General features: G+C 41.5%; 2 protein-coding genes across 4 annotated transcripts in view; one reads left to right on the forward strand and one right to left on the reverse strand.

The window, feature by feature from the left end:
* PACC1 (proton activated chloride channel 1) overlaps positions 1–23,221 on the forward strand; it is a 71,005-nt gene that overhangs the window by 33,866 nt on the left and 13,918 nt on the right. Inside the window, exon 3 of one of the 3 annotated variants that reach the window (XM_015857318.2) lies at positions 4,266–4,429. Coding sequence is in view for 1 of the 3 variants with exons in the window: in XM_015857314.2 (XP_015712800.2) it covers positions 19,374–19,409 (36 nt within the window). In the remaining 2 variants the exon portion in view is untranslated. Of the gene's footprint in view, positions 1–4,265; positions 4,430–19,261; positions 19,410–23,221 lie in introns of those variants that run through there. The other 2 variants (XM_015857314.2, XM_015857317.1) reach the window with 2 other exon arrangements.
* On the reverse strand, positions 15,750–19,359 carry NENF (neudesin neurotrophic factor). Its single transcript, XM_015857319.2, has 4 exons — positions 19,087–19,359; positions 18,513–18,573; positions 17,613–17,716; positions 15,750–17,208 (listed from the first exon to the last, which is right to left on the reverse strand). Exons 1-4 carry the CDS (start codon positions 19,258–19,260, stop codon positions 17,032–17,034), a joined length of 516 nt encoding a protein of 171 aa, XP_015712805.1. The 5' UTR covers positions 19,261–19,359; the 3' UTR covers positions 15,750–17,031.

Genomic DNA, 23,221 nt, shown 5'->3' on the forward strand with positions numbered 1-23,221 from the left:
CAGTGTGATAGGTCACTTGACATTATGAGGAACATTGCATAGTAATTGGGGACCTTTTCTTTCTTCTTCCCCCCAAAAGTAGACAGTTCCATGCTTGTGGTATCATGTTAGCAGTTCAGGGAAGTGATGCTTTCTTTTTGCCCCCAGAGCAGATACAACAAGTACTGTTATTCTGCAGGCTTTCATCATGCTGCCATGTCAGCATCCCAATTCTCACTTGGAAATGCAACTTTTAGGGCTGAAAAAAGCAACTTAGGCCAGCTTGGGTTCATTGTTCATTGTTACTGAACATTCTGGCTGAGCTAACAAAACATTAAAGCTAGAGAATTCCCCAAAAATTCCACTAGAGCAGACAATCTTGAGATATCAATACTGATGCCAGTGTGATCTTTATCTGCTAAAGGTTCTGCTTGGTACATGAGACAGCCAACAACTTTCATATAAATCATGTAGACCAAACCTTTAAAGCTGTGATCTAGCAAGGGCACTGTGCAGGCATGAAGCATCGCACATCTGGGTGCTGTTGTTGGGTATGAAGGAGGGAGACAGTCCTATTAGCAACACCTGTTATTCCTCTTAAAAGTAGTTGGAAACCAAAGCCTACCAAGGAAAAGTACCACTGAACTTTTCTCTGATTCTTACCAACAGAAAGCTCACCAGTTTCATTGATGCATTTCTGGTCTGAGGCACCTCGGGTTTTTTCTAATGACAAGTATAGGTACAGGTCCTCTGACCTTTAGCTGGCTTAATACCAGCATCCAGGCTTGAAAGTTGTGTGCTGTGCTAAGGGAGTTTGAGTTCAGTTTTCTCTTACTTAGTACACCTACAAGTGGAATGCCAGTCTGATGTGCTCAGTAATGAAAATAAACACTGAGTCGAACAAATCGAAGCACTGTTGGACACAAGGGCTCAGTTTAACTTTGGCGTCATAACTTTGTTCTTACAATGCCATCTTGAAGGTGTTTTTCAAAATGGAAGAAATCTGTTTTCCAGCCTTTCTTCTTCAGATAAAACAAGAAGCACAGAGTAAGTAGGAAGTTTATCTTGATATGCATAGAGAAAAGCTGAGTGAGAGTGTAGGTCTGTAACCCACTTTACCAGCTGGGGGCTCTTGTAAGCCATCTCATTTGTTTGGTTCCTACACAGCTGGAAAGAATCAAGCTCAGTAAAAGGAGTTGTTAGTTTTATCCTGAGAGCATAGCTGATAAATAAATTGGAGGGAAAAGAAGAAAAACAAACAAAGTGTAAAGTCAGTTCTAGTTTCTGCCTTCTCTCTGTGGGAGGTTTCTAGCCCTTCAGCTAGAGTGCAAGTACTCAAACAAGTTGAGTGCCTGTCTTTGGTACAGCTGTGAGCCCGGAGCTGTGGTGAGGAGCACATCCTGCAAACAAGAGTTAGAAATCTAAAACTGATCTAGCATCAACAGAGGAGGTTTCTGTGCTCCTAGCAGCAGAGCTGCAGGGGATGTTTTGCACTCCTTGCCTGGCTGCCCCATTCTGTTCCCTCTGTGGCAGAGGCTGAGCCAAGAGTCCCTGTGGTGTGCTGCAGGTGGTGAGGCAAGGACAGTGAGCAGGGTGAGCACAGGTTGGAATGATGATCATTAACAGTAGTCACTGAAGCTGGTAATAAAAGCTAATGATTATTTGTGAAACTGGGAATAGTTAAACGAGTTACTACATTTAATTAAAAATCTATGCTAGTGTCTTCTAACTGGAAAGACCTCCAGAACTCTTTATTTTGCTTAGGTGTCCAGGTAAAAGCGATAAGAGCTGAACAATTCAGATGGCACCAACGTTTAAATGTGTGCTGGCAGTGATTAAGGATCATGTTCAGCTTCTCCCTGGGGTGTGGATTCACAAATACTTCCTTCTCACAGTAGTGCCATCCACTAGCTGGTCCTTCTTGCTTGCTTCCCACCCTTACCTGCATGTTGTTTTGTCCCAATTTGTGTGACTGCGCAGTGATTTAGACAGGAAATAAATTCAACTTGAATTTATTCATTCATCTACTTATTGAGGAGTTATTTTCCTCACTACAATTTAGTTTGTGCGCATACCAGCGGCTATCCTGGCATAAGTAAGGCTGTGGTGTAAGGCAGAAATAAGCTGGAGGGAATGAGCTGTTAAAGCCAATACTGTTGCTGAAAGAGATGTTTGTGAGAATGCACCTTGTTTTGGTGCAGAGCAGCCAGAAAGAGGGTGTAACTGACTTCCCTAGGAACTGCTGGGTTACGTGTGGTCACTTGCTCAGAACAGAGACCTGAATTTGAGTGCCTGTGAACCTCCATTCTTTTCTGTAGTGGACTAAATATAGATCTCATTGCCTCTAAATTCTGTTCTGTTCTGGAGTTCAGTCCTAGGCTGAAGTGGATGTAAATCAATTCACAGATAGAAGGGAAAAAACAACCCCAAACTCACACTGAAACGTTCAGTGTGATGCTGCTGTTCCTCAGTGCAGTCATCTCATCCTTTTCCCCATTGTGCCCTGGGCACTGTTGCAAAGGGAGATGCTGCTAATGGCCCCTCGTGCTGCACAGATGTAAATCCCTTCTAGGTATTCACCTCCAATCTTCTGTTTCTTGTACTGTAAGTCACAGCACTTGTGAGCTTTGACAGCTGTGACACTGCCCATTCCCTCCTTTCCTGTGTGCATCTCATCTTTCCCAGAGCTGTAGTTCCCTTTCCCTCAGGTAAAGACATTTCTTGCCTTGCTTTTTTGAGGTATAATGCTGGAAGATTTTGCTCTTTATCAGGTGCTCACTCCTTACAGTTCTCACGGTGACTTTGTCATTTCTTATACAGAAGAATAGACATAGATGAACAGATTGACCAAGTACCTTGACCTCCATCAGAGCTCAGAATAGTTCAATAGCTCTCCTCACTTGAGGCCATTGCCCGAGTCATCCACATCTTAGCATGGGACTATTCCTTCTATAAACATCATTTGCTTGTTTTTACCCGTTTATGTTATACCTCTGTGGTACATATTTTTATTAATTCGGGCTAATTTGTTCCTTTAATACAATTACCATTTTTTTTCTTTTGATCTTGCCACATTCCTCTTTTTACGGATAGTCCTATTTCTCTGCCCACTGCTGCATTTCCAGTTGGTTACATTGTACTGCTCTCTAGTGGTAAAACACTGTTAGCTCGTATCAGAAGCAGGAAGCTTTCAGGCACTTCTTTATATTCATCACGCGTTAACGCTATTCCAGAAGAACCGTCGTGCTTTGAGAAGGTTGCTTAATGATAACAAGCATTTAGGAAGAAGTTTTTTAATCAAAGGAACTTTGTAACAAAATCGATTTTAACTGTGATAGTGTTACTTTGCTAATGCAATTTGGTTTCAGGTTTAGTTCTAAATTTTGTTTCACTTCCTCAGCCATTCTTCAGTGCTGTTTCTTGAACTTGCAGGTGGAAGAATATTTGTTGGAAAAGCACGAAACATCAAGTTAGATTTTAGATATTAAGAAGAAAGTGAGGCACTGGCACAGCTGCCCAGAGAAGCTGTGATGCAGATCCTTGCAGGCATTCCAGGCCAGGTTGGATGGGGCCCGGGGCAGCTGAGCTGGGGATGGCAGAGTGGGCTTTAAGGTCCTTTCCAACCCAAATCTTTGTGATTCTAAGTCGATAGATTTGAGTTGTTGCTTTTTTCAACTCTATAAAGTTTTGGCAAAATATTCAACATAATTTTTCCCTACTGCTTTCTGTATGGAGAGGGGAATGAGACTCTACTAATCATGGTGTTTGCATGCTATTGATGGAATCAAGATCCTAAACACAAATAACTTGCTATGTAGAAAATAGTACTGTATCACCACTTGTCAGAGAACCCTGTCTCAGAGATGGTATTTTTATATGTTTGCATAAAATCAGGGTGAGTTCTTACCATATGTAAATAACACAGGATTGTAACTTTTCCCTCACTGAATTACTACCTGTGATAATAGACTTCAAAGTACTTGGGGAGCTAAGGGGAATAAAATACAACACTAAAACTGATTTCAAACTTACTTTATTTTTTTGTATACATAAACTAGAATGTTTTGTTGATACATTTGGGCCTACATTAATAAATCATTTATTAATTAGTGTTTAATTGCTGATTTAACCTTTAAATTAAAACAAAACAAAAACAAAATCAAAACCTGATCTAAAAAGTAATGATAATTTCTAGTTTCTGGTGTCCATGTAAGTTTAATAATATACAAAACTAGGTGAAAATTCCATGAATTACTATGTTGATAATTAACCTTTTTTCCTAATAGGAAAAAATTCACATGGATTTTTATGCACTCCTTCTGCAAGAATAAACATAGGAAGAAAGAAACTCTCATGAAACCAAGTGCTAACTTCAGCCAGCATCACTTTTATCCTCCCAGTGGGGCAGAAATCTGAAGGACTTTTCATATCCAGAGTACAGCTCAATTAGGTAAGAACTGATGATTTTCACGAGTCCAAGACTGATCACAAGGTGTCATTGTTGTACAGTTACACTGCTAACTCTTAGATTACAGCTCAGTTACACTGCTAACTCTTAGATTACAGCTCAGAGCAAGCCAGTTTTGTTTAAACTTGAACACGAATTGCCAGTGACCATCAAGACAGATCAGTAGGAACGCAGTTGCCATTTGCCTTTCACTTACCTGACCCAAAATCTTACTGTAGACAAAAACACCTCTGGGCAGGCAAATTCTGAGCTGCATGGTCTTTATGTAGGTTCCCCACCAGGGCTGTAGTATGCCACGGCTTTATGCATTATTGAATTGCCCAGCTAGGCCCACTTGTTGCTACAGAGCTATTCTGGCATATAACAGCACATGTCATAAAATGGAGATCTGTTATCTCGTAGTGCCTGACTGACAGTGATGTAGCTTTCTTTCACGAATGGACAAGAAGACTGGGATTTACCTTTAAATGCTTTGAAGCAAGTGTTTTTGTCTCTGCTTTCTGATACCACTATCCTAGACTTGACAGATGGACAGGTCCTCGAGCTAGGTTGTTCTGAGGCAGCTGGGCAGTTAATATAACACTGCTTAAATCTAATTTGGGAGGTAGCCATGGTGCTAGGTGGGCTGCAGCTCAATATATCACAGCGTAGTGCTGTGTAAGTGTAAGTGAAGTGCTGTGGAAGAAATAGGAGTAATGGAAGTAACATAGTAAATTGCTGTTTGCTGAAGTGGGTTGCTTTGGATGCAACACAACTTGCTGATATACAGGCTTTTCAGATACTGATGGTCCACCACCACGAGGTGAAGATCAAGCCACTTAATATCAGTGTTTACTACAACGATTCTCTGGACTTCTCTGGTATCAGTAATGGCTAGAAAATCAATTTACTGTGCAAATGAAAATAAGTAGTACAGAATTGGAGAAAATATTTGAATAAAAGGTGGTAGATGTGAAAAGCACCCGTAGGCATGATGAGATGTTTAGAGTCAGATTCTGGACTGACAGAAACTGCTATAGTTCCATGGAATTTAAGATCAGTTCCATCAACTGAGAATCAAAATAACGAAGGAAGCTTATGAGAAAAAGTAAGAATCACACTTAGCATGCACGGAGACTGTCTGCAGGTGGCAGGAGGAATACTCAGCACTGGTGGCAGGAGTAGTTTCCTCTGGTTGTGTATCTCTTACAGTTGGTATAGGGATAGCTTCTTATATAGGCATGAGCATGGAGTATGCCAGAAAATCAGAGTTTGTCTCGTTAGATTAAAAATGCACTTAGGCGATCCAGCCACTGGATGTCTCTCTTGTTCTCCTTACAAGCATGAAGAGGGGCTCTCAGAACCAAGAATGTCAGAGATAAATGGGCCACTGTGGGAAAACCAGCTGTCAGAGATGCCCAGCTGACTGCAGTGACACAATGCCAGGCCTGGACTTGCCAACTTACAGTGTGTGAGGCTGTAACAGTAAGATATAAGCAAGAACAAGAGCTGAGAAATGCATTTTTCTTGTGTTACAACTGCGCGTCTTACCAGCCCCTTCTTTTCCAGTGTTCATCGCGACTGCATTAAGCATGCTGCTGCCAACAACTGAATATTATTTGAGAAAACAAGTTGAAATCAATTCTGTCTTTCTCAGTAGTTAAGATATATAAGCAAATACTTTGTTAGGCTGAAATAGTAAAATGCACCAGAGATGTTTTCTTTTTTCCTGCCAGGTTTTTTGTTCAAGTGGGTTGAAGTTGGCAGTAACTTCAGCTAGACAAGAACCAGATTTCCTTTTTTTCTGGAGGAGTGGATTCTATTTATTTCTCTGTTCTGAAAGAGAATTAGAAGAGACACATTCAGAGCTTCCCATGAAATTCTGTTCTGGAAAAATAAACATTAGCAAAGGCTTTTTTTAACCTGCGTGAGTGGAGGTACAGGTTCAGCTTCTTGTTTTGCTTAGCTGCATTTGAGCAAGGGAGATCTTTCTGTATGCACACTGTCTTGTTCATTTGAGCATCCTAAGGTGTCAGGAATTAATGAATGTGGGAATGGGTGTAAGAAATCCTTCTGAGGTTAGGAACCTCAAGATCTCTGGCTTCTATTCACACTGAATCAGGTAGTTCCATGTGGCATCAGAGCACACAGCATATAGTGTTCCAGAGCTCTAAGGAACAGGGAAGGACAGAGTCAGGCCTTAGGCAGTGATTTCAGGGCAGATGAACCTGAGTGCTGGGAGCATAGGGTTTCAGTGCTTCACACAAGATAACACAGGAATTTGGGAATTGGGAGAACTAGGTCACTTTCTCCATTCTTCCCATCTTCACACTTTTTTCTGTTTCATCAGTATGTTTTACATATTCTCTCCTCCTTATACATTAATACTATGTTTTACTTAAAAACAGAATAAAATCCTCGGTTACAAATTCTGAATGAGGAGAGCCTGATGTCTGTAGGAATTTTGCTGGATTTTTTTACTTTTCAGTATACATGAAGTGAGTTATGTAACTTTTTGCCTTGGTTGTTGGCCAGTGTGTGAGATCTATGGTTTATTTCTGTCAAAATATTGGTAGGAAGTGATCTGTCTTTGTGGACGTGTGTTGTAACCAAAACGGGATTATACTGCAGTCCTGTTTGCCTGAATGAAGCAGGAAAATAGACAAAAGGAAACAGCTCCTTTGGTGGTAATCCAAGCCTCTCAGGTCAGGCAGAACTCGGAAAACTCTCTCCTGTTCTCTCCTCATGTGTGTTCAAGATCATTCTACAGAATGTCTCATTGATTTCCATCTTTGCCTGCATTTGGTCTTCAGATGGGTTTTGCTGCCTTCTGTCTCAGTGGAGTTACAAGGGTAATGGAAGCACCTTTTAACAGCCCAAATTAAGCCTTAAACAGTGGATATAGCAAGTGTCATTTCTTACTGTCTGATGTAGGCAAACCTGTGTTTTGCTATACTGAACATTTTAACTCCTGGATTCCAGCATTTTCCAGTTAGTAATCCCTAATCCTCATCGTGCATCTGAACACCATAATCTGAAGTGGGCATTTAGTTCAAGAACCAGACTGTATGGCTCTTACCTCTGGCAGGGAAAGCCCTGGAGAGCTGCTTACTTTTGCCTCTTACCATGCAATTGGAAAATAAGCGTTCATTGCACCCCCAGAAATCAAGAATAAGCATCATCATAATATGTGATTTCTTTTTATAGCCTTCCACTAGATTTGGCAATATCTTCAGTGTTCATTATTTATCCTATACTGCATCTTGCAATGATATTTGAGCTGCTGTTGTTAAAACTTCTTGTAGCATGTATCTATAAAATCTCTGCAAAAGAAACTGTGAAGGGAAAGCAATAATGATGTATGCAGATGACTGCAGCAGGGCACTGAAGTTCCAGTGTGTTTTTATTCAAAAGCAAATGTCTAATTCAAAAATTGTGGATGGAAACTGCATCTGTAATTATGCTCACAAATTGAGAGGTCTGCTTTCGGAGCTTAATCTAAACAATATAGAGAATGTAGGTTTCTGAATGCTATAGGAAACATCAAAGCTGACCACACAGATTATGGTGGTCTAGGAAAAGGAGGAGGGATTGGGTTCTGAGGCAGTGAACATCAGCATAGCTCAGTTGAAGTTTTTTATTGATGTTCACAAGTTGAAAATGTTTTATGGCTTCAAGTTGCATAGAAACAAACCAAACCAAAGAAACTGTTATGAAAGCAACCGTCCAGGAAAGCATGGGGAAAGGGGAGTACAGTGAAAACAGAACTCTTTCTAAATTAAATTGACTTATTAAATGTAATAAAGTTTCCTACTGGGGAGTTTCTGGGAAACGTAGATTGAAATGTGAAGGAAGCTTTGATTGCTCTTTCAGCTGCCTTGATGGTATACTTACAGCAACAAATATATTTCATTTTTGTACTGCTTCTAAAAAAGCTTTCTAGATAAAAATGCCTGTGCTTCACAACCACCTTAAGAAGCATTTGTTGCGATTGTTGCTAAAGGAACAACTTAATAGTTCCATAAATACCAGAGCTAACAGGCTTCTAAAAAGAAGCAAAATTGCCTGTAGGTGATTTCCATTTATACAGAAATAGTTACTCTCTCAGCTTAAACTTTCCCTAAACTTTCTCCCTGGGCCTGTTACTTATTAGTGCATACTTTACTGTCCTGTCCCTGGTTCCTTTAGCTGTTTTGAATTAACTGTGGGTAGAAGCAATACTTAAAAGTACTCAAGGGAAAAACCTGATCTGACAAATTACAGAAGATAAACAACATTATGGATAGCTTGTGACTGTGATGGGATGAGAAACAGGCTGATGGGAAATGCTTCCTTTTGAAAAAGCAATGGCTGTGCCACATCATCATAAAGCTTGTGACTGATGTTAGAGAAAAGGGGAGATCTTCCAGCAAAGTGGCTTCCAGAGTAAAGTCTGAGGAGAAAGAGGCTTTGATTGTTATTATTTCTTTTGTTGAGCTGCTAATTGATATTCATTAGGAGGTGCTCCTCCCTTATTTTTGCTGTCCACCTGGAAAATGTATAACTCCTTAGAAAAGATGAGATGTTATGGTCTGGACTGAAGAGTGAGTTTGTAATCCCCTGATCTGCTGGCTTTTTTGGCAAATCCCCGATGCTTCACTGCAAGACACTAAAGAAAATAATTTCTTTCTCCTTCAGGAAGTACATAAGCTTTCCCACTTTTGAACTGTGATTAAACAAAACCATCACAGAAATGTAGATGGACAAATAAAATGTGGAATATTGGTCACAATATAAAATATAAATAAATCTCCAAGTTTTCTCTTTAAAATGTGTGCTGCCTTTCCCCACTACACTGGGCTGAAATAAGGAGGCAGGACCCAACTAGGTAATAAAGGCTGGCTCTGATCTTCTCTTATTCCCCTGTGACTGTTGGCATCCAAATTCCTACTACCTCTCTTGCTTAATTTGAGGTATTCTTCTCTACATTCATTCTCTTTCTCCCACTGATCTTTCCTGATTCTGTCAGCTTTTCAGTTTGTTCCATGATGGCGGGGTTGGACCTACTGTATATTTTGTACTGTGTGACAGGAGGAGCTGAAGTTCATCTTCCCCTGGATTTCTCAGGTGCTGTGTGATGGAATCATCTGGAGTGTTAATTCTGACTTGACTGTTCTGACATTCTTGATGAAAAACATGCACATTAAGATCATAATGTAATTATGGATTTTGCTTTTAGCACGAATATATTTCTTCTCAGTGACACTGAAAATGTTTGGTGCTCCCAATATCTGTATATTATTTTGACAAACAGGCAGAGAGCTATGTGTAATTTTAAGGTGGCAGTTTGTTCTGTGCAGCTTTAAAAGCAAGGATTTTCCTCCTCCCCTTTTTCCCCATCACATTGTATTATTAATGGATGCATGTGAATTGCCAGCTTTCCTGAAGCTTTGGCATACATGCTGGAAGAATAATTAACTGATCAGATTAATTTAATTGCTTAACCACATCATTGACTATCTGGGAGCACTGAATTCTCCCTTGCTCTTGCTTTATCTTTTCTCTAGCAGCTCTCCTTCTGTCTTTTACTTCATCCTGATAGTTTAAACAACAGAGCCTCTACTGTGGAAAACGCAGCATTCCAGGGGTTGTGTGTTTATGAATTAACTTCAGGCATTGTCAGGAGGCAGGATGCTAAGGCTGGCAGGTTAGTGATGGTTGTCATGAATATTAAATGAAAGAACTGAAAGCTCCAGAGAGATGCTTCACACAAATGTGATGTACGGACACAGCCAGCACAGACAGCTGGCTCTCTGTAGTCTGTCTCAAAAGGAAACAGCACTGAGACATATCAGGATAAGTTTTATAAACCTGAAGGCCAACTTGTAATGTATTGTTTGAAAGTTAGAGGTATTAATGATAGCTGGAAGCAGAAGTCTGCTTTCTGAAGTACACGTAGATAAATGACAGGTAAATGCTATCTGTGCTGTTCTCTTATTAGCTGTTTCAAAACATCTTTGAGCTTAGCACTTGCTAAGAGTCTTTAGAGGGGGGTAACCCTCAGTGTTGACATTTGTATCAACTCACTTGCACAGCTGCATTCCTGCTCCTTCCTCAGCAGTTCCTCCATTTCCTCCTTTGTTGTCTTCCTCTCTGAAAAGATCACATTGCAGGACATAGCACTGTGAATTACAGTTGTGACTATTCCCTGACAGGACAGCGGCTTGCTATTCGAAGTGTGCTTCCTCAGCTCCAGAGGGGTAAAAATGACTCTTGCTACATAGAAGAACTACTCCAGAACAGGAATAAATAATATTCAGAAAGTTTTGATTGAAGTAATAGTAGCATAGGTCTGGGGTGGTTCTGCTAACAGCACTGCAGTTACGTTATGTTTCTAAGAGGATAAAAGACTTCTGTAAGTGCAACATTCTGTACAGCTTAAAGAGTAGTATTTCTACTACACTGTAAGTTGGGGTGAAGTTCTTGACTGGTAGTTTTGCACATAAGAGCCATAATGGCTATGGTTATGTAAATTTATATCAACTTGATATGTGGTTCTCTGATTTTTTTCAGACACCAAAACGAACGAGCTGAAATAGCAAAGTAGATTTTCTCAGATAACTGCATGTTGGTGTGATCCATTTTGTGCTGCTTGTCTGAGTTTAAAAACATAAAGAAAATCTAAACTATTTTTAGGTGCAGTGAGTCAGTCTAAGTGCATTGATGGAAAATGATATAAATGAAAGGACAGTCCAGTTAGAGGAAGTTATGAAATGTAATGATTTTATATAAACATTTTGCAGAACTGATCTGGCTTTCCAAACAGTGCTTTGCAGTGGCTCATGGAGACTTCGCCACTCACATAGTGCTTCCTGTCTCTGCTGTCAGTTCAGATGCATTAAATGCAGAATGTATTTTTAATATAGAATTGTAGATGTATTTATGTAAGTAATCAGTGCAGTTCTTACACTGTTATGTGAATATGAATGGTGTGCAATTGGAAATAGAAGAGGCCAGCAGGTTTCTATCTGTGGGGGGAAAAAAAGCATCTGGTGAGATATTTTTTTCAGTTAGCATCAGGGCAACCCCTTGATTTATTTCTGCTGCTGTTGTATCGAACAGGAGTGGGAGTGACTTTAAGGGTAACATAAGCCAGATTCATTTAAAAAACTCAAAGATTGCTTTTGGTTTTCACAGTCATGAGAAACTTACACCCAAGCTCTCCGACACAGCATGCAGTGTTGCATGCTACAATACTCTGGAGTAATTGTTTGCAGCTATTTCCCTATGTATTAAATGTTCTCATAAATATATATTAGTTTGTTTAGCAGATACAGCTAACATAATATTCAGATAAGGGAGTAAATTCTTTAGCACGTTTTTGTTTCCAAGCAGAAAAGCTCCTTTAGATGCTCATAGAAGTTCATGTTAGTTTATCTTCATCTGCAAAGGCCACAAACTCTGGTTTGAGGGTTGGAGGCCCATTTCTTATTTATCTGAAATACCTCATTTATTTTAAAATAAAACAGCTAACCCTAGAAGATGAGAAGTTTACCTCTCACTTTCAGCTGCAGCTTCATTTGCTTCATTTTGCACATTCTGAATGTGTGATTATGCATCTTGGCAATGTTATGAAATACCTTCTATACAGTATCTTTAAGCATCTGAGTCAGAAGTACTGTTGGGGTTATCGTTCTTCCTACCAGTATTCCAACAACTGTCTGATGGGCATGGGCAAATTCCAAGTGATGACAGATGTGGATGAACATGAGCCCCGGTATCCAAACAACATTACCTTCTTCAAATGGCAGAAAGTTCCAGTATGGATAAAAGGTGAAGGGAATTCAAGGGAAGCATGAGATCATTTAACAGACAGGAAACCTGCAACTTGCAAAGCTGTAATGGAGCACTGCACTTTGATCTCTGTGTCCCTGCTCAGGAGAACTGCAGCCTTCTTTCTTAAACTAAGTGTCTTCTGGAGATGAAAGAACTGCAAGTTATGGGCTGAATAGCACTAGTATTTTGTATATTGATATATATTATCAATATTGTATATTGATATATAATATAGTATATTGATACCTGCAAGGTATCAAAGCCATATGCCTCTGTATTTTTGGAAATGAGACTGAGGATGTCAAGCAAGGAGCCAGCAGCCACAAACTGCTGAATCTCCCAGAGCTGTATCTGAGGAGGATGTCACACTTTTCCATTCTGAAGTTCAACCTTTTCTGTGAGTGCATCAGCAGGTTTCACCACTTCTGAACCTGTGCTCTCATGTGAGTTATTTATAACCTCCTGCTGCTTTCTGTAAGTAGAATTTTGCTCACCTGCTGAGGATTGTTCTATCCCACTGCTGTGCTGCTGCATCACATATTAACCTTTCAACAGCCTATTTTCTTCCAGCTCCAAGACATACTAGTCTTAAAGTTTGAGACCTCCCAGTGAATTGGGAAGGAAGTATTTAATCCTTGGCAGCAGCAACTTAATGACATATGTGGTATTCAGTATATAGAATCACAGAAGCTTATTACATACTCCTAAAACATCCCTGCAAAGCATTCCTTTTTAAAGTACGTCTAGGAGATGTACAGCTGAACAGTGGTGCTGTTCAAAGCAAACACTTTCCATTTTGTGTAACAATGTTTAGTCTTGAGCTTAGCTCAAACATAAAAATTAACAAAGGGCTAAATGTAATGAATGAAATTTCTCAGCATTTATCTGTGATAGTTACTAAAAGAAACTTTCAATTTAAAGTAAAGGGTAGATAGCTGCAGCCTCCTACATTGCTCTTGATCTGCCACAGCTCCTTTTGACCAGTTATGAGTTTAATCTATTAAGTTAGCATTCAGGCACAGTGGCTTGGTAACTACACTCCGGCATATCCAACACTACTGAATTTACTGTTTCTGCAAAAGAGCATAGAACAAAATGTAGGGACATTTTCACTTTAATCACCACCTACATCAGTTTGCCTGAGTACCGGAAAAGATGCCCTTTCCTTTATGGATTGAAGCAAATGGTACCTGTAGGCCTTTTTTATTCAAAGACTCTCCTGTCTAGAAAAGTAGTGCTGCAAGGCTTTAAGTTCAGCTTTACCTTCAAGCATTCCTATACATTAGGACTGTTTGAATTCAGTACATGTGACTGTTTATCATCAGTGTACTACTGGTGCCATTATAATCTCTTAAAGCCCAAGGAGAAATGCCAAGAAGTATAACCATCTCATATTCTGATTTTCTTGGATGGCTTATCTCTAACATGGCTTTTACCCAGATTTTTCTAAACTTTTAACTTCTCAGAAGGATCGTGTTTCCTGTCAGAAAGGTTAAGCCTCATGTCAAGCTCAAGACAGTGAACAGTAACCTGAAATATTCATTACAGGGCAGAATTTCTGATTGCAACAGCTACAAATAACCTATGGGAAACAGTAACAAGAATTGTTTATTCAGGAGTATATCCTGTGGCTCTGCAGTTAATCCAGCTGCAGAGCTCTATTTTTAATAGAAAATTATTGTGGATTTCTTGTCAACAGCCAAGCCAAGAAGATCTGAGCATATGTTTTGTAAACTAGTAAATTAGGACTTGCACCTTTGACTGAAAAGGAAGAAAAAACAAAGGAAACTATGTAAATATCAATAGACAAGGAAGGCTATGAGCTTACATTGTTATCACTGACCACGTTTGACTGAAATCAAAATGGAAAGCCCTGTTACCAGATTTGCATGTACTGCTTTGCCAAATCTACCTTACCAGTATAAATTGTCTTGTACCATCCTAAGACGTCTTCTTACTTTAGGTCTTCTGTGTAAGAGTTCTGACTGTTGTGTTTTGTTTTCTGTATGTTTTGTCACACCAAGATCAAAATCATGCCTATGCTATTAGAGTAGTTCTAGCAGCGATGTTTACCTATCATACACTTTGAGGCTGTTGATATGAGTGAAGGAAAAAAGACATTTTGATATAGCATTGTTTTTTTTTATTTTTTTCCCCTCAAAGTTGTCAGATACATCCTATATTACGTCTGCACCTCTCAGCATTCACAGATAGGGTTCTGAGTCAAATACTTTCTACAGATTTGACTACTAAAGGTCTTTCTTTGCTTTAATCAAGTCATTCACAGGCAAAGTCTTTGAAACTATCAGTTCCTCAGACAGTGTAAGTAGCTTTCAAGTTATGGATTCACATGCATTTTATTTTATCAGAGTATTCTTTGTGTTGCATCCATCTGTCATCTGAGTTGTGTGGCTCTATAGTATTTCCTGAATGGACATGAGCTTTAAGCAATAGTATACACGGATGATGGACAGCAAAGTGTGTAACTGTTACCATTACAGCAGTTCTAGGAATTTGAAAGTATTCCTGAGAATATCCAGTATTCATTTGAGAATATGCAAATACGAATCACCATGACTTGCACATCTTACAGATATGCAGCTTAATCCTGCTGAATGGCTGTAGGTGACAATCCCATTTCATAATTATGAATGTTCTGAAAAGCAGACTATTGTTTGTTAATGACTGAAATAAGGTATTTTGGTGCAGCTGTCCATTAAAACCTCAGATCATTCCAACACCCATGTTAAATCAGCAAGGTGCAGGTTAGAAGCACTGCAGCAAAAATACTGGTATTTGCAACGGAAGAAATGCAAGAAATTAATCACCCTCCAATGGAGCTGTGGGGTAGTAACTACATTACAGCAGGGCTTTACACAGTGAGCTTGTTTTGACTGCAATTTACAGATAGTGGGGGCAGTTGTCTTACTGGAATAATATGGAGGTCAGGGAAATGCAATTGACTGCACAACCAGTTTGCTTGTAAGCAAAAGAAATTTCAGAGTGCTGGCAAGTAACAACCTTGAGAAATCAAAGCATTGTCAGATTAACACTGAAAGAAATATTATGGAAATCTGAATACATACTCTTTATTTACAAAATTAAGGAAATGCTGGTGGATAAAGCAATAATGTGATAGTAATCACAGCAGCCCAATTACTGCAGCCTACCCCATAAGTAAAATGGAAGGGGAAGATCTGCTGGCAAGAGAACAGCAGTCATTATCAGCGAGTTGATGTGCACTGCCATAAGAAGAGCAGATATTAGATCAAGGAGCCAAATTCCAGCTACTGCTGGTGGTGTATAATCAAAAGGTTAGCAGTTATAATAATGACAGTAAAACAAAACCAATCATCTGAAGTGGTATTAATTTCATAAGTGCAAACTAACTTTTTTCACCCCAGAGCACCAACAAACAGAAGGGCCTCTGTAGAACCCTTCGGAGGGCTTCATAACTGGTGTAACGATAACATACAAAACAAGAGTAAAATCAGTAGCACTGTGAAAATAAGAATAAATATATAAAAAGTGTTTATTTTTTTTAAACTGGCAGCCAGCAGATCCTTTGTCAGAGTACAACATCCAAATCCTAAAGTGGAGAATCATGTATATACATTTCTTTCAAACAACAGCCAAAATGCTAAAGAAATAGAACAAAATATCTTTGAGGAAGTGGGAGCAGATGCTCAGTTTTACCATGACAAGTCAACCTGCTGCAGTGATTGAAAAAAATCCATGTGACAATTCACATTCCTCTTCATTACTCTAGGAGTCAGTGGTCAGCAGCAATTTATATAGTGCACACTTGTACTGTCCTCTTGCTTTACTGCATTTTTGCCCTTGGGGACCTGGAGGCTTATTTTAGATTAGAAGGAGAAACAACACATGAATGCTTTATCTCATTGCAACAACAACGATGACAAAGACAGAGTAAAAACAAAGGAAAACTAACAGAAATTAAAAATGAGACTTGAAATTGTCAGTATGAAGATGCTACGAATATACGTAGGATTCTAAAACACTGTAACAAACAGCTGCAAGAGTATGTGGTAAACAGAAGGTGATTTCCTTTTCTTTTTGCCCCAGAGAAAGAGTGGAGGAAGCTAAAAGGAAATCATATTGATCTAATATAGATGATATACTTGACTTGCTTTTTCAAAATCATAATAATAATAATAATAGAGTATCACAGTAGTTCTCGTGAAAACACCTATTTTTCCTGTAGGCTTTACACAAATATTCTACTGTAACTATGTTTTGAGAGCAAGTGTTTTTATATCCAGTGTTCTCAAACCTATCAAACAGTAAAGCCACGATGCCTTTTCAAGTACAAGCATCCATTACACCTCCTTATACACAGGGGGCCAATACTCACATGAAGCAGAGAATTGATGTTAGCTCATCCAGATAATTCATTACTTTTCCAAAGAATGAAAAGCAATTTGGGATTCACAAAAAGACCATTCATGTTTCAACCCTTAAAGGCTTTCTTTTTCTGCTAAGAAATGTAATTTTACGTAATGTACTTGCAAACAAAGAAATACAGGCAGAAAGAACATTCAAAAACATCCAAAAATTCCCATCATTCAGAGCAAAGATCCTGTGTATATGCCACTAATACTGTTTTCTTTCATATTTTCAGGAATTTGTTACAAAAACTAGCTATCAGCAATCAGCTTTCGGTTTAGGCAATATAGATGTGTACACACATATACAGTACATTGTGTTTTGCCTTTCAGGAAAGTATCTCATGCTTGTCCCCAGGCATTTTCCAGGTACAAAAACATTTATCAAAATTCATCTCTAATGTTGAAGTGTGGCTGATCTTCAGGCTTAAATTCTAGATTGGGGCTGCCATCCTCATTCAGAATTCTTCGAGATGTATAGCCAACAATTGGATATTTGGCTTTGTAAACATTATTGAAGACCTCATCCAGTGACTTCAGTTCCTCTTCTGTGAGTCCTGTCTAAATGAGATTGGGTCAAAGAAATAAAAATGAATGAATTTTTCCTCTTCTTTTGACTATTGTGAATCTGAATGTCAGCTTTTGGATTTATTTTGCAGAGCACAATTAACTGAATTGCTAGATTAACCTGTAATTTCTTTCTCCTTGTTCAACCCTACAGAACTTTAACATATTCAGCTCAAACAAAATGTTAGTTACCTTTCTTTTTTCTTTTTTCTTTTTTTTTTTTTGAAAAAGTAAATCAGATGTAAAATGAGCAACAGCCCACTGTCCCTTCCAACCACACTGCTCCATTCTCATACCAGCTAATTGAATGTTCTCATTCATCATCCTTCTGAGCTTCTCACGGACACCAACCAGCAGCACACAAAGCTAAAGAATGAAATTAATAGTCAGTTTCTTACTATGTCATGAGTAAGATCCGCTGGATCCAGAGACATCTTTGCAACTCCCCTTGTTGAATCTTTCCCAACCAAAGCATTGTATGGGGCTCCTTTTCCATAGAATTCTGTCAAACAATAACAAAACAAACATAAAACCCTGCAAAGTGATGATCTGATCAGCCTGTAATTTTCACCAGCCTATTTCACTTGTTAGTGGATTGAAACCATCACCTCAGGTCTAAGATTCCTCCTTCTAAAACTCATGTTTGTTTATCTCAGTCCTCAGAAAGCAGAGGATGGAGTTTAACACAACCGCTGAATTCCAGCACTTTAGGGAGCAATGCTTTATTTTCTTACAGACTGTTTGCAGACTCCACAATCTGCAGCAGCAAGCCTCATCTCGCTTAGGATCTGAGGATCATCAGATGCGTATACCCAAACAAGGCATATAATGAGCTTAGGACAAGCACAGCAGCAAGCCATGAAGGCTTGTTATGGCGTTAAGTTCAGTGGCCAGGAACTCTTGGTGCCTTCAAACATCAGTCTGTGATACATGTGATACATGCAGTGTGATACAGGCACATCCAAGTTCGCCTTGATCTGGCCAGTTCATGTGCCCAGAGTAATAAGACAGCAAGGACATGGGGAGCCTGGTAGATGTGTCCAGCAATTCTGCCATCAGCCTCAGCTGCCTGCACTAAGCTGTGGGTATGCAGTAACTGCAAAACAAAGCACATCCTGCAAACAACCTTAGTGTGGGAGGTGCCAGCAGAGGAAAGCTGAGTTCTTTTTAAAATGGAACACATATCTTCTTTTTGTTGCAATTGAACCATGGGTTTTTAACAGTCTGGAGATGTTTGAAAACAAATGACTGAATAACAGCACAAAAACAAGCAGGAGGGAGAGGAAAACCCAACTTGCCTTTTCCAGAGGTGACATCAAATACTACCCCCTTCACTGCCAGGTAAATGGGCTGTCCTTCCTGAAAGAAAGAAGTTGGTATGTCCTCAGTTCTTAACGGCAGGCAAAAGTTAATTACTTTAACCCCTGAAATCTGTACTTTCCATCCTTAGGAGAGGGTAAAATGCTCATTTGTTGGTTCTCAAGGGGCAGTCAACAACCTGGTACAAATGGCACATCTGTGTGTACGTGGGCAATGAGGTGCGTGGTATTTTCATACCTGGCCACTCTGAAGGCTCTCAGATACCACCTACTCGTGCATCCTTGTGTCAGCTACTGTCCATATGCAGCAGAATGAAAAGAAACAACAATGAAAATAGCGTCAGGAACTAGAAAGGAGGCAAAGAAAGGCTGCAAACTCCTATATCACAAGCAACTCCCTGCAAAATAAAAATAATTATTTCTCATCTTGAAGTTTTGCCAACTCCTCTACCCGACAAAGCGTTGCTAACGTGAAGTTCAACGACCTCGTTATGTGCACGGAGCAAGCAAGTCTCCCGTGCTCACAGCAGAGCTCCGCCAGGCCCGGCCCTACCTGCTGCCCGTCGTATCTGGCCAGCTCGTGCTCGGTGAACAGCCGCACCGGCACCTCGGTGCGCGGCGGCGCCTTGAAGCGCAGCTCCCGCTCGGCCGCAGCCAGCCCCGCCAGCACCAGCACCGCCATCAGCACGGATGCGCACAGCGGCCGCTCCGCCCCGCCGCCCGCCATGCTCACAGCCCCTCCTACGCTCCACACACCGCACTGCGCCTCCCAGCAGCGCTGTGGGGGCCGTCCCGGCGCCTGCGCGGCCCGGCTCGGTCAGGGCGGCGGGGATCCGTGCCATGCTGAGGCCGGAGCTGGCTGCGTCCTACACCGAGGTACGGCGCGGGGTGAGGCGGGGCGGGGAGCCGGCTCCTTGCAGCGGGGGCTCTGGCCGTGGGGTTCCTGCGGCATCCTGCGGGGTAAAGCAGCGCGGTGTGTCGGTGCTCGGAGGGCTGCTGAGGCGGGGCTGCGGCTGTTGGTCTCGGTGCCGCTCGTTCGGGTTCGGCTGTGGCTGTTGGTGTCGGAGCAGGAGGCGTTAGGAGGTGATGAATCGGTTGTCCGGCAGCAGGCCTGCAGGGACAGGTGCTTGTGTTGTTTAGGAGGGTTTTATCGAGCAGGAAGGCCTCGTATTGTAATTATCGGGATGACGTTAGCAACCATTAAGGTTGGAAAAGACCACCGAGATCACCTATTCTAACACCAGCCCACCCCCACCGTGCCCACCGACCACATCCCTCAGTGCCACATCTCCACGTTTCCTGAGCACCTCCAGGGATGGTGCCTCCACCGCCTCCCTGGGCAGCCTGTGCCGCTGCCTCAGTGCTATCTCTGAGAGGAAATGCGTCCTAATATCCAACCTGAACCTCCCATGGTGTAACTTGAGGCCATTCCCTCCCATCCTATCACTGTTACCCGGGAGAAGAGGCCACCACTTGCTTTCAGGTGGTTGTAAAGCACAGTGAGGTCTCCTTCCCCTAAGCCTCCAGACCGAACAATCCCAGTTCCCTCAGCTGCTCCCATGGGACTTGTGCTCCAGACCCTCACAGCTCCATTACCATCCTCTGGACATCTTCCAGGGCCTCATGGTGTGTAACGCAAGTAAGAGTTTAACTCATGTAAAAGCTTGTATTCAGGGGAGTGCTTGAGACAGTCACTGACATCACAGACACCTGAAAGCAGACTGAACTATGTGTACTGCCCTATGTGTCAGTCACCACCACCCAGCTCTGCTCCATGTGCCATGTCCCCAGCTCCAAAGTACCCATCTGGGCAGTGAGCGTTGTGCCTGCCCTAGCAAGGAGGGTGATGTAGCTGGAGTTATCTTCTCTGCATTTGTTTGTCCAGTGTGTGGGATGGGCGAGGAACTGCTGGGTCACCAGCCGGCTCCTGCCATTGTTTCTCAGTCAGCTGCATGTGCTGAGCACAGAGGATTGCTGAACAAAGCTCCGTTTCATGCCCTTCCTGCTCTCAATATCGTATCTCCCTGTCCTCTTGTAAGCTTAACTGCCCTGTGAGTTGTGTTCACTGTATGTTAGCACCATGCTTCACCTCCTTAACAAAAATAGCAGAGGAAAAGCCAGCCTGTGGGAGTAAACAAAAGAAAGTAACACCCCCGACGCCTGATAACTTCACTGATGTCAACTGCTGCAGCCTGGGGATTCTGTCCAGCTGCATGCAGTACTGCTGTGCTGGCTTCTCTGCAGCTCTGCGTGTGTTTCTGTGCTGTGGGGCCACAAGTAGTGCTAGCTTCTAGTTGGGCTTACTTAGCTCTGCTTCTTCTGAAGGCAGGTGTTTGGGATTTGCAGTGGAGATCAGTTGGTTAAGGAGAGGCTTTTGTGTCAGCTCAACTTACTAAGTACACCTGTGGCAGTGTGAGTTCTGCCTGCTTTTGACTATCTGTACTTCACTGGTGCTCCATGTGAAAGACAATAGCAGGACACGGGGAAATGGTTTTAAGTTAAAAGAGGGGAGATTTAGGTTGGATGTTAGGGGGAAGTTCTTCATTAGGAGAGTGGTTAGGCCCTGGAACAGGATGCCCAGGGAGGTGGTGGGTGCCCCGTCCTTAGAGATGTTCGAGGTCAGGTTGGACGGTGCCCTGGGCAACCTGATCTAGTAAATGTGTATGTTTGGTGGCCCTGCCAGGCAGGGGGGTTGGAACTACATGATCCTTGAGGTCCCTTCCAACCCGGGTCATTCTGTGATTCTGTGAAAGACGTCCATCTTAAGTAGAGATCATAAAAAATATGGTCGCTTACTGGTTTTCCTGTTTGTTTCTAAGTTAGAAGTTCTAAGCTTCTCCTCCTCCTTATTAGAATCAAGAGGATCTCTCTTGAGGTGTGACAATAAGTGTCGCCTGCTGCGTTCTTGTTTAAACCCACGTTGAGATCTTGCTGTTAGGAATAGAGCCTGCTTAACCCCCTACATGATGACAGCTGGTGAGGTGCGGGTGTCAGGGAACCCAGCTGGAGAGGTACGGGAGTCAGCTGAGACACTGCATGGACTTTGTAACTCCTGGTAATCTGTTTGGGTCAAGAATTTCCGTCAGTGTAATTCAGAGTAGCTTTTCAGCTGATGTAGCTAAAGTGGTGCAAAAGGCTCCGTGAATATTCTTCCTATGCCACAAGAGCTTATTTTAGATAAGGTAAACAAGTATTTTAGATAAGGTAAACAAGTAGAACTGACGTGGCCCTGCATAAAGGGGCAGTCCTGAGTTTCATTGATTTTACAGAGATTATTGGACAAAATATCTTCAGTCATACCCAGGTAAGTCTCCTTTAAAGGAGCTGAGTGTAGCCTATGATTTACCTGTGTATCCCGTACCTAATGCCAACATAAATTGTGCTTTGTTTTAAATGCTTAGCACGTGAATAACTGGTGAATGCTTCCAGCTCTCTTTGTATGGTGGAAACAAATAGAGAAATGCGTCAGGAGGTGATGGAGGCTTTGCATCAGCCTTCCGAGATGTGAAATTAATGGATTCTTTCCTCATAAATGCAAATGATGAACTATTAATGATGCAATGATGATAATTTTAGTACTGGAGTTGCACAAAAGAAAAGCACTTTATGGATACAGGCAGTTACTGTTCAGTTGGGGGTGTAAGGTTTGTTAGCATTCAGTGTGGTTACTGCATCAAGCGTGCACCCTTTTTCCTTGAAACAGGAACAAAGCTCATCTCCCTGAATTAGATATTTGATGCTGAGTGTTCAGCTGGGATGGGCACTGTGCACAGCATGATGTGCTATAAGCTCAGGACTCAGTTTATCGTGCTGCAGATTGTGTTGTTCCCTCCCATGAAAGACAGACAGGCGAGGTATACTTTTAACACACAGGAGGGGGACCAAAAAGATGTCAATTGTTTCCTAATCCCATGTGATCTTCTGATGTGAGGAGCTTCTGACTGATGGAGACGACGTAGCTGTTGGGACCCAGAGCTCTGAATAGCAAAACAAGGAAACATCAGGTCTCTGCTGGTGTGGAAACACTGGAAGGCCAATTAGTTGCATCACCACTAACGTAGAATAGTATTTACAGAGAGCTCAAAGAAACATCAAGGGTGTCTTAATGTCTTTTAATGACCCACTCAACTACCTACATAGCTGGGACTGCATCCGAGTTATTTGTCCTAATATCTGTCAAAATTCTATTTGCTTTTTACATACTTCTCTATATTAAGGGCTGCTGATGCTCTGTTTGTTAGTCTGTTGTGGTTTCTTTATGCCTACAATATGTTACTGAGTAACAGAACAGAGTTCCTGCCTATTTCAGAAGGCATCCCCTTAATTGGGGGTTCTTTGTGAGCTGAAACTGCCAGGGAAACAATTGTGTCCATCCTGAAGGTCGAGGTGATGTTATTCTTGAGGCAGCTGGATAGAAGTAGGTTAAATGCGGTGTGGAATAGGCTGCTCAGGGAGGTTGTGGATGCCCCGTCCTTGGAGGTGTTCAAGACCAGGTTGGGCAGGGCTCTGGGCAACCTGATCTAGTAAAGGTGTATGTTTGGTGGCCCTGCCAGGCAGGGGGTTGGAACTACATGATCCTTGAGGTCCCTTCCAACCCGGGTTATTCTGTGATTCTGCATGGCACTTAATTCTCAGCTCTAGATCTAAGCAGATGTGACTCCTGTGAAGAACTGGAACAGACACTGCGT

Source organism: Coturnix japonica, chromosome 3 (assembly GCF_001577835.2).
Source record: "Coturnix japonica isolate 7356 chromosome 3, Coturnix japonica 2.1, whole genome shotgun sequence".
NCBI lineage: Eukaryota > Metazoa > Chordata > Aves > Galliformes > Phasianidae > Coturnix > Coturnix japonica.

What these genes read in the sequence shown, in the direction of transcription:
- NENF (XM_015857319.2), bottom strand. Translation starts at nt 19,260, where the DNA reads ATGGCGGGCGGCGGGGCGGAGCGGCCGCTGTGCGCATCCGTGCTGATG. An exon ending in CCAGATACGACGGGCAGCAG is followed by an intron (nt 18,574 to 19,086) that starts GTAGGGCCGGGC and finishes TCTTTCTTTCAG; the next exon opens with GAAGGACAGCCCATTTACCT. An exon ending in CGGATCTTACTCATGACATA is followed by an intron (nt 17,209 to 17,612) that starts GTAAGAAACTGA and finishes AATCTCATTTAG; the next exon opens with ACAGGACTCACAGAAGAGGA.